This window comes from Diceros bicornis, chromosome 2 (genome assembly GCF_020826845.1).
Source record: "Diceros bicornis minor isolate mBicDic1 chromosome 2, mDicBic1.mat.cur, whole genome shotgun sequence".
Lineage (NCBI taxonomy): Eukaryota > Metazoa > Chordata > Mammalia > Perissodactyla > Rhinocerotidae > Diceros > Diceros bicornis.
In genome coordinates, this window is record NC_080741.1 from 35,590,909 (window position 1) to 35,604,220 (window position 13,312).

The following is a 13,312-nucleotide window of genomic DNA, read 5'->3' on the forward strand; positions in this document are numbered from 1 at the left end:
AAGCCGTAGCCTCGCAACACGGCTCCTCCGGGCCAATGGGCGCGAGGCCGGGAGGGGGAGGGGGCGAACGGTTGGGCCAAGCCCCGCCCCAGCTCACCCCCCTATTGGCGGGCACCGCGGTTCTAGGCCCGCCCCCTAACGGACCTGTCGCATTGTGACAGGTGGAAGGGCCAGTTCCTGTTGGGTCGGGGGCGGAGCCAGAGGTAGCCTGAGCTCCGCCCAGACCCCAGGGGGCTCCTCCTCCCGCTCCTCACGGCGGGGCGGGCGGCGGGTGTGAGGGGGAATGTCATTCCTGTTCGGCGCCCTGGTGCCGCCTCCGTCTGCTTCTTCTCCTTCTCTGGCGCCCTCGTCCCGTCGGCTTTCGCCGCTGCCGCAGCTGCACTGGGGATACGGATGGCTAGTGGGGCGCAAGGGCCATCCGAGTTGAGAGAGCGGCGGTCGCGGCCGCTGCTGAGGCGGAGACTCTCCGCCGCCGCCTCCACCCCCTGTCCCCCGGCCTCGCGGCGCTGAGGGCGGGAGCGCGCGGCGCTCTTCCCTCCTCCTCCTTTTTCTTCCTCCTCCTCCTCCTCTCCTCCGGGTCCCCGCCCAGCACCCCTCGCACCAGGCGGCGGCGGCGGCGGCGAGGAGCGAGACCCGCCGCCGGGGCACAACATGGCGGAGCCCTCGGCCCCGGAGAGCAAGCACAAGTCGTCCCTCAACTCGTCCCCGTGGAGCGGCCTCATGGCCCTGGGGAACAGCCGGCACGGCCACCACGGGCCCGGGGCCCAGTGCGCGCACAAGGCGGCGGGCGGCGTGGCGCCGCCAAAGCCGGCCCCCGCGGGGCTGTCCGGGGGCTTGTCGCAGCCGGCCGGCTGGCAGTCGCTGCTCTCCTTCACCATCCTCTTCCTGGCCTGGCTGGCCGGCTTCAGCTCGCGCCTCTTCGCCGTCATTCGCTTCGAAAGCATCATTCACGAGTTCGACCCTTGGTGAGTGCCCGCCGCCCCTCCCCCGCCCGCGGGGACCGGGACCGGCGCCTCTGCCCACCGCTGCTCTCCCGGACTTGGCCCCGAGCCCCGCTCGCGCCCCGGCTCAGCGCGCGCGGGTCCCGGGCTCCGGGCGCGCCCCCTGCCCGGGGGCGAAGTTTCCCCCGAGCACCCTAAGGCGGGGCGTCGGGATCCCCGAGTGGGACCTTGACCCCCGGCCGGGGGAGGGTGACGACTCCCAGCAGGGTGAGCGGAGCCCCTCGCCGTGGGCTCGAGTCGCAGGGTCCGGACCGGCCACGCCGGGAGCCGGCAGGTCGCTCCTCCGCCGACTCGTGGCGGACTCCCGCCCACCCGCCGCTTTCGCGTTCCTGCTTTTTGCGGGCGCGTTTCTGCTGGTGTGGATGGGATCGGCCCGGGGGTGCCCTGTTGCCGTCGGAGGGGGGTCCAGATGTGCAGGAGCCCTGCCTGCTCAGCCTCGCAGTTTTACGCTTTTACCGTTTTTCTTTTTGCTCTCGTTATACAAGAAGGGAAAAAGAGCGAGTGAGGTGTTGTAGGAAGGGAAATAATATCCCTGAAAGTGATCTGAAGGCTAGGGACTCTTATTTATTTAACATTAGATATTTTCGAGAGTGGCTTTTTTCAAGGCCCATAAATGCACTCAGCGCCTCACTGTTCCACAGTTATCTTGGGTTGCTTTCTAGAGCAAGATCGTTCCTCTGTTAGCCAAGCTGTCACCCTCAGTGTGTTACGCACGAGATCCGAAAGCATTGCATTAGTTCCTTTATTGGTCTCTGCAGGAAGGATAGGAGAGCAAACAGTCCTACAGTGATGAGGAGCCAAGCCCTAGGTTATACTACCCAAGTTGCACATGGTATCAGGGACTGACCTGGATGCTTTAGGAAATTACTCCATTAAGAGCACTAGCTACTTAGGCGCTATACTGGTCTGTGAATTATCTAGAGAGGAAAATAGCTTTAATTTTTTTTTCCAACTTGCCAAAACTGAGTTTTTTTCTTTCTTTTTTTTTTTACCTGAGTGTATGCCTTTTAAACTAACTTAATTCATCTTGCTGACCTATCAGCCTTGAGTTAATCTTACTTCCTTATAATTAGATCTAACTAAACTTCAGGATATTTGTTTTATCATTTGAAATACAGAAAGAATCTTCTTAAGAGTTACTTAATATATGGATAATAAATACTTTGGGGAGTGAGTTACCCCTGTCTTAAAATACCTGATTAAAGTTCTGTTGTGGATAGAAAAATTGGTGGTGCATCATCTCATTGAACACCAGAGGGGCCCACTCAATGGAGAATTCACTTTAGGTAAACAGTTAATTACTGTGGCATTCTTCCATGAAACGTTTTAATTCTGTTTTAGAGGTTTTGATTTTTTTCTAACACTTAAAAAAAAATAACTTGTATGTTATTTGGAATCACAAAAGAAAATTACTGTGAAACCTTATTAACTAGTTACAATATTCTTTTTCTTAGCTTTGAAACTCTTATGCAAATTAGATAAAAATGAAATTGGAACCAGAAAATGAAAACTGCTAATATTTTACTGAACAACCTGAAAAGAGAAAGTTCTGTCTTTTCAGATTACAACAGAAGTGCGTGGCTGACCAAACATTATGGGTAACAAAAATTGTGCATAATATTCCCAGAGTATCATTTTTACAAACGGAAGGCCAAATACTGTTTAGTAGTAAGTTGAGGCTGAAATTAAGGATTGCAGAAAAATTCACAACTGAATGATGAGACAGTTTTGTCATTTTTCCTTATTTTGAAGGAAGATTAGAAATCTGCCTCAAGTCAGCCAAAGATTACTACTAAAATTGAGTATCATAATCATGAAAAGTCTTATCGGGTTGCTTCACAAATAATATTCCTTTTTTTTTCTAAGTATGCCAGAGAATGAAAAGTTGATTTCTTTCTCTAGTTTCAAGAATATGCTTGGAAAGCATAAACCTTTTTATCCACATTATAAAAACACATTTCAGAAACATTATCCTTTAGCCAAATAAGTAACATTTGAATTTTAAATCATATATGCTAATCTAAAGGTATATACACCTCTTCATTCTTAAATACCTGCTTAATTTAGGTGTTGTGCTTACCGATAGCTTTAATATTTACATTTTAATATATTCCTGATTAAATGTTTCTGTTTTTAGTGTTAGATAATTCTGATTAGTACTAAACAGGCTTTTATCAGAGGAGTTGTCCCTGTCTCTTATTGTGAATGGAGATTTGCCAATGTAAATCTAATGTCTAAGTATAATTCAGGTGACTTAATAAATTAGGTTTCAGACAAAAAAAAATCCTTTATTTGCTCACTTTTGATTTCTTTTTGTATCTATTGAAGATCTCAAGTAGTTAGGTATTTCATTCTTATAATCCATTCTTGTTGAAAAATTTTAAAAAGGGGATTAGGTTTAGATTGCCTGTCGTTATTTGGATTTTGAAAGCAGTTTTCCTTCAAAGCTACTAATAGTACCAACACTGACTGATCTACAATATAACACTCTAGTGTTATACTAGTTTGGGAGTCTCTCAGATTACTATTTTAACATGTAGTAATGACATGAACCTTTAATAATAGTTAAATGTTCCTCTCAGGTTCTGTATCCACAAACCAATTTATTCTGGCCTTCCCTGATCTCTTTTTTCATGTCTCTTATTAGCTTCATTTCTGAAATCTTTTTAGTGAAAAGTTTACTTTCTTTCTTTGATTTGAGTTATTTCTATAAATTTAACATTAGTTCTTAAGTTGTGTAAGATTCTAGTTAGCTGCCAAAGGTGACTCATTGTCACAAACTTATACTTGTTTTTTAAATTTGTCACTCAAGTTATTTTATGAAATTTACCAGTTGTTATAAGGGGTGGTATATGATGTTGAATATATTTATTGAATTTTAAAGTACACTGCACTTTTTTAGAATTTAGCAACATTTTTGGTAATGATCTTCTCACCACTTCACTTTAGTAATTTCCTCCGTTATCAGTTCAGTTGATCAGACATGAGGAAGCAGTTTGAGAACATGTTGTCTGTACTTGCCAAACATTTGGTTGATCAACTAGTTTAACAGCACCTAATTTTGTCTTTTTATCTGGAGCAAAATGTAGTTTCTATTCATTTTTGTTGTAACTATTGATACTTTTACATTATTTTAACCAAGTACCTTTTCCATAATGTTATCTTGTTAAATTGTAGCTTTTCCCACGAGGCAGTGTAAAAGCTCTCTATATAAGGAGAGCTGCCCTTTTCCCTGTCTGCACAGGTTGTAGTGGGTTCTGCCTGGAGCCCTAGAGAGGGAATTCTCTGAGCCTTGAGTTTTGGCTGCAGTTAGTTGTAAAAGGGCAGCAGATGTCTTTTTGCAGGTTAGAAAGCTGCAGTTTAGAGTTGAAACTTGAAATGCAGTTTTTCATAGAAACTGTGATATAAATAGGTTAATTAGTACAAACATGTTTTCAAAGGACTGATAAACCTTTGGAACATAAGCTGTTTGTAAGTTGGGGACTACTTCCTGTACTTTGAGGTCTCCATGTTTTTCTTCACTTTGCAGATGACAAAAAGAGGCTATTGACCTCAGTTCTGAAGAAGACAAAATGGGTAACAAAACCAGTTTTAGAACACAAACATCCCCAAATCTTAAAAAGTCACATTGTGGAATCGTTAGCAACAGCAGTCCAGCTGCACCTCAGAACAGGTATACTGTCACTGATTTCACTGTAATTTAAAATTTTTCTAGCCTTAAGCTTTTGAGGTCATTCTAAATTATGAGAACACTTAGGGAGGAGGTGCAGAGAGTGCCTTGAGCTGCTGGATTGGATGGTGGGATTGGATCTGCCCCCTTTTGGGGTAAGTGCGATGGCTCCTATAGGTCGTAATCATGGGTTTCATGAAGCATGTCATAGGTCCTGGAGAAGTTAGGATGTGTCAGCAAAGACTTGGGAAATTTTTTTTCTCTTTAGGGTTTTCATGTTTTGAGGGCTAACTTGGGTAAGACTGCACACTCCTTACTGCTTTGAGTAGATTGCATAAAAACAACATTGGTTGTAGACCAAGCATTAGAAACTCAGAATAAGGATTTACAGTATAGGCTCCGACCTAGTTGTTATTAGTATGGGGAAACTTACTAGCCTGTTTATACTTAATCTAGCTCTGATATTTATGCTCTCAGTAAGTTTTGAGTGCTTTGGGATATGAGAAAATGTTACAAGTTCTCTTCATTGTAATGTCTTAGTATTCATCAATGCATATATGCTCTCAGAAATAATGGAAAGATTAATATTCTCAAGTGACTGAATCAAATTTTTTTCTCAATTTGTTTACTTTGAAAGCTTAAAGACAAAACTGCAGTTAACCTGAATTATAAAGCACTCCACGATTCAACAGATCTATATATTGCTAAATTGTTATATTATGAAAAATTTCAAACATACAGAGAAGTTGAAAGAATTTTATAGTGAACACTCACACTCAGCACCTAGGTTCTACAGTTAGTATTTTACTTTATTTGCTTTATCATATCTTTCTATTTTTCCATTACTATTAAGTGCTGCTTGTAGACACTGATAGGGCATTGTTCACTATAATATGAAGACTGTTATCTTTGTTCCCCAACTCCATGAAAAAGGGGATCTCTTATGTCTGGATGGCATTTGTTTCTATAATACTTGAACATAATGAGTATAAATACTGTTTCTGTATCATCCTCAATTGGACTGCAGGTTAGAATAAGATTCAATCATTCTAGGTTTTGGTTAGAAACTTACCTGAGTACATCGTAAGTAAGTGCGTTAGCCCATGTCTGTTAAATGACTTTGCTGAATCTGATGTCTCGGGAGAAACTCTGAAGTTGTTAGAAGGGTGTTGATGTTGGTTTTTTTAGTCTTAATTTATGTGGAACTGCTAAATTCTTTTGAATTATTAGAAGCCTGTTATTGGTCAGCCTGTTGCTTACTCTGAGTCTTAATTCATGCTCTTTCTTTGCCATGTTTTATCCAGATGTAATGTTTTATTTAATTTTATGTATGACTGCAAGGGTGGCTTCTGTCAATCCCTGCAATAAATAGGAAGAAAGGAAAACATTTTCAAATAATATAGGACCCACAAATATAATGTATGGGCCAAATTAATACTATTGAAAGGGGAAAAAATGTAAATGGTTAACTCGATACTCCTCTTCACTCCTTTATTTGCTATACCTGATTCTGGTGGATATTTTTTGTTTTTAAACTACTTATCTTTTCTGAGAAGGTTTCTGTGTCCTCTCTTCACCTACTTCTGACCATGAATAATTTCCAGGGATTTAGAAGTTGATAGAAAGTGGCAATACCATAGGATTTAAAAAAAAAAAAATGTGTGTTAGGTGAGGGTTAAGGGTTGGAAGAGATGCAAGCAACTGGCAGAGGCTCTCATTTTTTAGGTAAATGTAGGTTAGCTGGCATTTGTAGACTTGCCAGGAAACCTAACCACTATTTGGAATTTTATTTCTTTGGAAAAATTCTTTTATAGTTTCAAATGGAAGACATATAAACGTATTTTGGAATACAACCTCTACATAAATTGGTGAATGCCTTTGCATTGGTCAAGTTTGTACTATTTTTAGATAAAGAAATTTCTGAAGAATTGTGACTGGTACACGAATTAAATTGACCATATCATCTGTGACCATTTTCTTTTCTTTCTGTGGAACTTAGTGTTGCAGGGTAACTTTAATATATGTCATAAATGGTAGTAGATGCTTAGTTTTAACAGTGTTTTATAACTTGATTTTAGATGTTAGAATTGAGGAGATAAGGTAATATCTTTTATTTCTGTAGATAAAGTATATTTCAATTCAGTATTTCCCACAAGATTTGAATAATACAAGTCTGTCTGTCTCCAAAATCTATGTCCTTTTTACTGCATCCTCTGCCTCCAAGGCAGGCTTAAATGAAAGTGTCCTCCATTTAATTTACGTTTTTTAATCAGCTGCTCTGATTTAAGTCTTAACATATTGGCCTCTCAAAATGCCTGGGTATAATCTGTGTTCTAGCTAACTAAACTCGCTATTTGGATGATGGCTAATTATTTTGTTTGTTTTGATGTAGGGAAGAGAGAAGAGTTGATGATGGCTTGAAGTTTTTAAACCTGAATGACTAGGGAATTTTCAGAGACGGGGCTTTTAAGGGAATAGCTGAATGAGAGGAAAAGATGATTGAATCCAAGTGAATGTTGTTTTCATTTAGATTTGTCTGTAAAAAGTTCATAGTAATGAGGTTGGAAGTATTAAGCCATTCCAGTTAAGGAAATTGTGAGGTGGGAGCTAAACTTTCAGAGTAGGCCCAGAGTTCTGTAGCCTAAAGGGCTTTTTAGAGTATACGTTGGCTTGGCTTCTTTTCTGGGCAAAGAAGCTGACCACCAGAGGGGTGAAGTACTTTTTCTACTGTGGTCCAGTTGTAGCTTGGCTAGATTCTTGTCTATTTTCTTTGTACCTATGATTGTATTAGAGGGAGTTTTTTGAGTTGTTTGAGAATTGTTGCTTCAGAAGCTGAGTGGAAGTTAGTTTCTACCACTCTCTTTAAATTGACAATATTGGGGGCTGGCCTCGTGGCTTACGGTTAAGTGCGCACACTCTGCTACTGGCGGCCCCGGGTTCAGATCCCGGGTGTGCACCAACGCACCGCTTCTCCGGCCATGCTGAGGCCGCGTCCCACATACAGCAACTAGAAGGATGTGCAACTATGACGTACAACTATCTACTGGGGCTTTGGGGAAAAAAAAATGAGGAGGATTGGCAATAGATGTTAGCTCAGAGCCGGTCTTCCTCAGCAAAAAGAGGAGGATTAGCATGGATGTTAGCTGAGGGCTGATCTTCCTCACAAAAACAAAACAAAACAAACAACAACAACAAAATAAATAAATAAATTGACGATATTGGAAATGTTGACAATTCAAGTTTAGCTATGGAAAGAGCTTTTGTGTGAAGGTTGACCTCTTTAGAATTAGTGATTTAAAAAATTGTGTGCATCAGTTATCTGTAATTTTCATAAGTTAATAGTTTTCATAGTTTGTTTTCAAACTTTATTTTTTTACTTTTTTCGTCCTTCTTATCCAAAGGGAAATATTACTGCATAAAGGCATAAAGGAATTTTATATTTATATTAGTAGAGTATTAATGATTAGTTGATAACCAAGTTGATAATGTTTCTTTTGGGGTTTCCTTTTAATTTCTTTTTCATGCCTTACAAGTTTATTAGCTATTCTCATTTAGTTAAAGATTTTCTTCACAGTATGGTGTTCTTTTCTTTAGTGATATCTAGCAATCTCTCCAACCTACAAATGACCTCAAATGAATTTGGTTTTTAAACTTAAATTATTGGACCCCCTCCTTCGTAAATAGGTGGATAGATAATATTGCAACATATACTATTTTCTATACTATTTTAAAAATTAAAATATAGTAATTCATAATTAATTTCTAAAGTTCCAGTATATGGACAGCTTAAATTATTGTTTGTTGCTGGCCAAATGAGTAGAATGGAGTTGGTGAAAAGAATCATGACTGCAAACTCACTCGTGACCACTATGTTTACTTCATGCGTATTCTGTTTTTTTAATTTAGGTATAATTGACATATTAGTTTCAGGTGTACAGTATAATGGTTCGATATTTTTATACATTGCAAAGTGATCACCCCAGTAAGTCTAGTTAACATCTATCACCTTACGTAGTTACAAAAAAAAATTTTTTTTTGTGATCAGAACTTTTAAGATTTACTCTCTTAACAGTTCATGCCTAGTCTTAAAACACCAGTAAATCCTGTAAAGTAGAATATACTATATTTAAAAAGGTTTTATTATTAAAGAAAATTATTATACCATCTTGTGTAATCCACAGGGAAAATAATGGCGTACAGAATTATTGCAAGGCAGCTCTCTTGTAGTTTTTGAGATAGTCTTTGAAAATGTCTTAAATGTTTATATAGCAAGAGAAAAAGATGTGTTCTGCAAAGGCTTTTATTATCGGTGAGAAGGTGTTCACTTTCACTCTTTAAAAGATTTTCTTTTCACAATGTGTTGTATTTTACCATAAAAGTATGTAAACCTAATGTACAGTGTGATGACTAATTATAAAATAAACACCTATGTGACCATCACCCAGATCAAGAAATAGAACTTTGCTGCCACCTCAGAAGCCTTGATGTGTGCTTTCTCGGTACCCCCTCCCCCCACTTTTATAGTAATTACATCCTTGCTTTTCCTCTTAGGTGGTATAATTCTGTGCGTTCCTGAATAATATAATTTAGTTTTGCCTCTTTTAAAACTTTATGTAAATGCACTTGTGGCTATTGTGTCTTGCTTTTTTTTTGCTCAGCATTGTTTTTAAGATTCATCTTTAACTGATCAAAGGGGTGTTGAGATATGTGGGTAAATTTGATTAGCCAGGCTTCTTACCCACCGGAGGAGGTTGCCTGCTGTTTTGCAGTAGGAAGTACGTAGGAAAGGGAAGGCATCCTTCTCTTCACTTGAGATCAGAAATTATCTCAAGATTGAACTCTTGATCTGGAATCAACCTTGTCTACAGATAACCTTAAAGATACTTAGTGGCAAAAGAGATTCAGTCTTTCAACAGATACTGAAACTACAAGGAAGAGGGGATGGGGAGGAGACATCTCTGTCTTTCAAGAGACAAATGATAATCAAATAATCAGATAAATGCAAAATTACTGGTTTTTAAACAATGGCTTTTCCCAACTGTTCTTTTTAAAGTATATATATTAAAATTTACATAAGGAAGGGAGTGGTTGTAGTTAGTTCTTGACAGAAAGAAGGAAAAAGAATGTTGGAAGGGGATCTGAACTGAAGGAATTTAGGGAAACCCTAAGAATGGACTGTTTAATGTATTGGTATTTTTGTAGAGGATTGTTGACCCTGCGTTTTGTGTGATTTTGTTTGTGTAGATATCATAGGATCTTGAATAGCTTGCATTTCTTTTATATATGTTGTTTTCCGTGTTGCTTTCTTCTTCCAGTCTTCCATGGCTACCACTTTTATTCTTTCCCATGTCTTTATTTTCTTTATTGATTTAGTAGCTATCTTGTTCTTCAGGAAGAGTGGGAAAGGTATGATAGTAGTAGGATCCTTTCAGAAATTGTCTTCAGGGGATAAAAAGTTTTATTCAACAAATGGTAGAGAAATGGTCATGGATCTCTATGTAGGAACTTTAAATCTACTGGGATGTGAGAATTTGGTGTTGTTAGCAAATGATTGAGGATATTGAAAACGTGATTCCTGCTTATAAACTTTTCTTTTAATTAGAAAGCAGTGCTTAAGTGGAACAATAAACATGAATGCTCTCTAGTGCATTTCTATTTATTGGTCAGAATGATTTTGATCTAATTTCATGCTATTTTTCTGCTGTGCGTTAGTATAGAACCCATGTTACTTGAATGGATAAATTGATTTCTTTTGTAAACAAATAAAGGACTGTTATAGTTAATTCATTGTTAGTTGAAGAATTTAAATCGAGGACTGCCTTTCTTCAAACTCCCAATTTAGTCACCCAGTATTTCTACAGAATTCAAACTTAAAATTTAAACCAAGTATCATAAGGAAGGTATACATACTTCTTATCCCTTCTCCCCAAATTCCATGTAATACATGCCAGAGAGAAATATAAAGGACTTTGAATTAGGCTCTATTTGGATATGATCCAGCTTAATGATTTAAGCTATTTTAACACCTCTCTCTAGTCTTCTTGTATGAATTCCCTAGGGAAGTAGAGATACTTTTCTGAAATGTATTAACTGTTAGGAAACATGCCAGGCATACTTCTTTCAGAAATAACAATCTAACGTAGCTTATCTGCCTTATGTGAGAGGTATAGGTACATGTTTTATTAACTGAAGCAAACTTCAGTTAAATTTTGTTTAGGATTGTTCATTTAACTAAATAGGCCAGAGCAGTTTTGAAGAAGATTTTAACACCTGTTGTAAAAGACACTCAAGGAGGCTTAAGTTATTTGTTCTTTGCCTAAATTGGCAAAATATGTTATGGTGATATGGTGCTCATTTGTCCCATTAACGAATAATAACATTAATAATAACTTATTGTTACTGTTATTATAGAGAGACAAACAGAAAATCCTTTATGGTAGGAACATCTTTTCCAATCTTCCTAGAATGTCCTACACTGTATTGGGAACATAGTGTTTAATTTATGTTAACATGGATCTTTTATCCTTAATGATAACCACATTTTAGGTTTTGGTGATGATAGTAATAGTACAGGAAGTCTCTATTGTGTAATACCTTGATAAACCTTGGATTTGACTGTGATGTCAGTAAAATCATATGTGTAGTTGTGATAATGTGATTTATAATAAATATATATTTGGTCTTCGTCTCTGTTTCTGGCACAGAACTGAAGCTCTTGTAATTTCCTAAGTGATGGGAGTGATAAAGGTGTCTTTTGTTATGTTAATGAGATGACTTTTGGAAAGCCCCTAGGTAACCTACGGATAGGGGCTAGTTGCCAGTGGACACAACCTTGTGATTAGAAGGTTGGAACTTTTAGCCCTACCACTTGACCTCTGGGGAAGGAAGAGGGGCTGGAAGTTGAATCACCAGTGGACAGTAATTTAATCAATGATGCCTATGCAATGAAGCCGCCATAAAAACCCAAAAGGACGGAGTTCGGAGAGCTTCTAGGTTGGTAAATTCAGGAAGCGTTGTGCCCTCAGATAGGGCATGGAAGCTCTGAGCCCCTTCCCACATATCTTGCCCTATGCATCTCTCCCATCTGGCTGTTGCTGAGTTCTATTCTTTTATAATAAACCAATGATCTAGTAAGTAAAATGTTTCTGAGTTCTGTGAGTCGCTCTAGCAAATTAATCAAACCTAAGGAGGGGGGCATTTGCCCCTCTTATCTGTATCCGGTAGGTTAGAAGCATAGGTGACAACCTGGACTTGAAATTGGCATCTGAAGTGGAGCAGGGGGTCAGTCTTGTAAGACAGAGCCCTTAACCGGTGGGACCTGACGCCATCTCCAGGTAGATAGTGTCAGAATTGAGTTGAGTTGTAGGACACCCACCTGGTGTCGGAGAATTGCTTGGTGGTGTGGAGAGCTATCCCCGCCTCACAATGGAATTGTTGGTGAACCTCTTAGTAGTGAACATCATTAATCTTGCTCTCAATCATGGTGTCATTTTAATCTTATAGAAGAAGGAAAGAGTTGATGATGAAGAAAGGATGATGCTTACAGAAGTAATTTATGTGATTGCCATTAGCAATTGGGAGATGGCTGGCTGAATGGATACCTTAGGAAAAACTTTGAGGGAGATTTTAGTTCCGTGAGTTATTTTTTCCAAGTATGCATAACTCTTAGAGAGTTCTGTCTCAAATTTTAACTCACTTGTTAAGGAACATTGAATAAGAAGACAGACTAGTTAATATCCAAAGGCCGTATGAATGATAAAAGTTTCAGTGCTGTTAACTTTTGAGATGGTAAGTGGAAAAAGACAGATGTCAGCAATAGAAGTAAAATTTACAAGCTGACATTTTGTTTGAACTTGAGAAATATATCTTGATGTAGAGGAATAGTGAGAATAGAAATGATCATTGTACACATAGGCATTAGTTAGAATATACTAAATTTATGCAAATGATGAGTTTGGGTGGGGTTAGATTAATGATCCATTTGGTTTCTTGGCTCAACTTTATGATTATAGGTAATTAATATGGAAATTAAGCAACACTTTAGGAAGCCATCACAGCTCTCGCTGATCTCGTTTAAACTTTACCATAAGAGGTTAAAGGATATTAAATAAAAATACTCGCTAGGGATGAAATAAGTTGCTTGTCTCCATTAAAGTGTCTCTGCAGTGGAAATAGCTTTGTCTGTGTCTAATTACGGAGAGGATCATTGACTATCTTGAGAGTTAAATAAGCCAAGACATGAAGTCTTTATCTTCTTTTATTTACTATGGATTGAACTCGAACAAAGTGACTAGTCAGTTCTTTAATTATACTATTATTTTATGTAATAATAGCAATATTCCTCTGAGTCCTAAAACTGATATGCAGTAATGATCTCACAAGATGTTTTTGCTTAAAAAAGTGTTTTTTTTAAACAAATCTTTATGCATCAGTGTGCCTTTAAAAAAATTTGTTATAGTCAGCAGGGTTTGTTGAATATATTGACAATTAAAACGTTGTGTTCTTAATTTTAAAAATTTAATAACCTTTCTCTGTATAAGTTTAATTTCAATCCTAAAATCATTTTTACTTTAGACTATAGTTAAAGAAAACTTTTATTTTAGTATGCTAAGCAGCTTTCGGGCATTTAAAGGAACAGGAT

The 13,312-nt window shown here is 38.8% G+C and overlaps 1 protein-coding gene across 2 annotated transcripts in view; it reads left to right on the forward strand.

Annotated features, from left to right (window-relative positions):
* The first annotated feature begins 288 nt into the window (after positions 1-288).
* Positions 289-13,312, forward strand: part of STT3B (STT3 oligosaccharyltransferase complex catalytic subunit B) — a 114,689-nt gene continuing 101,665 nt past the window's right edge. The window contains exon 1 of one of the 2 annotated variants that reach the window (XM_058554333.1): positions 289-965. In XM_058554333.1, coding sequence (XP_058410316.1) covers positions 652-965 — 314 coding nt within the window. In that variant the 5' untranslated portion in view covers positions 289-651. The remainder of the gene's footprint in view (positions 966-13,312) is intronic. The other variant, XM_058554324.1, reaches the window with a different exon arrangement.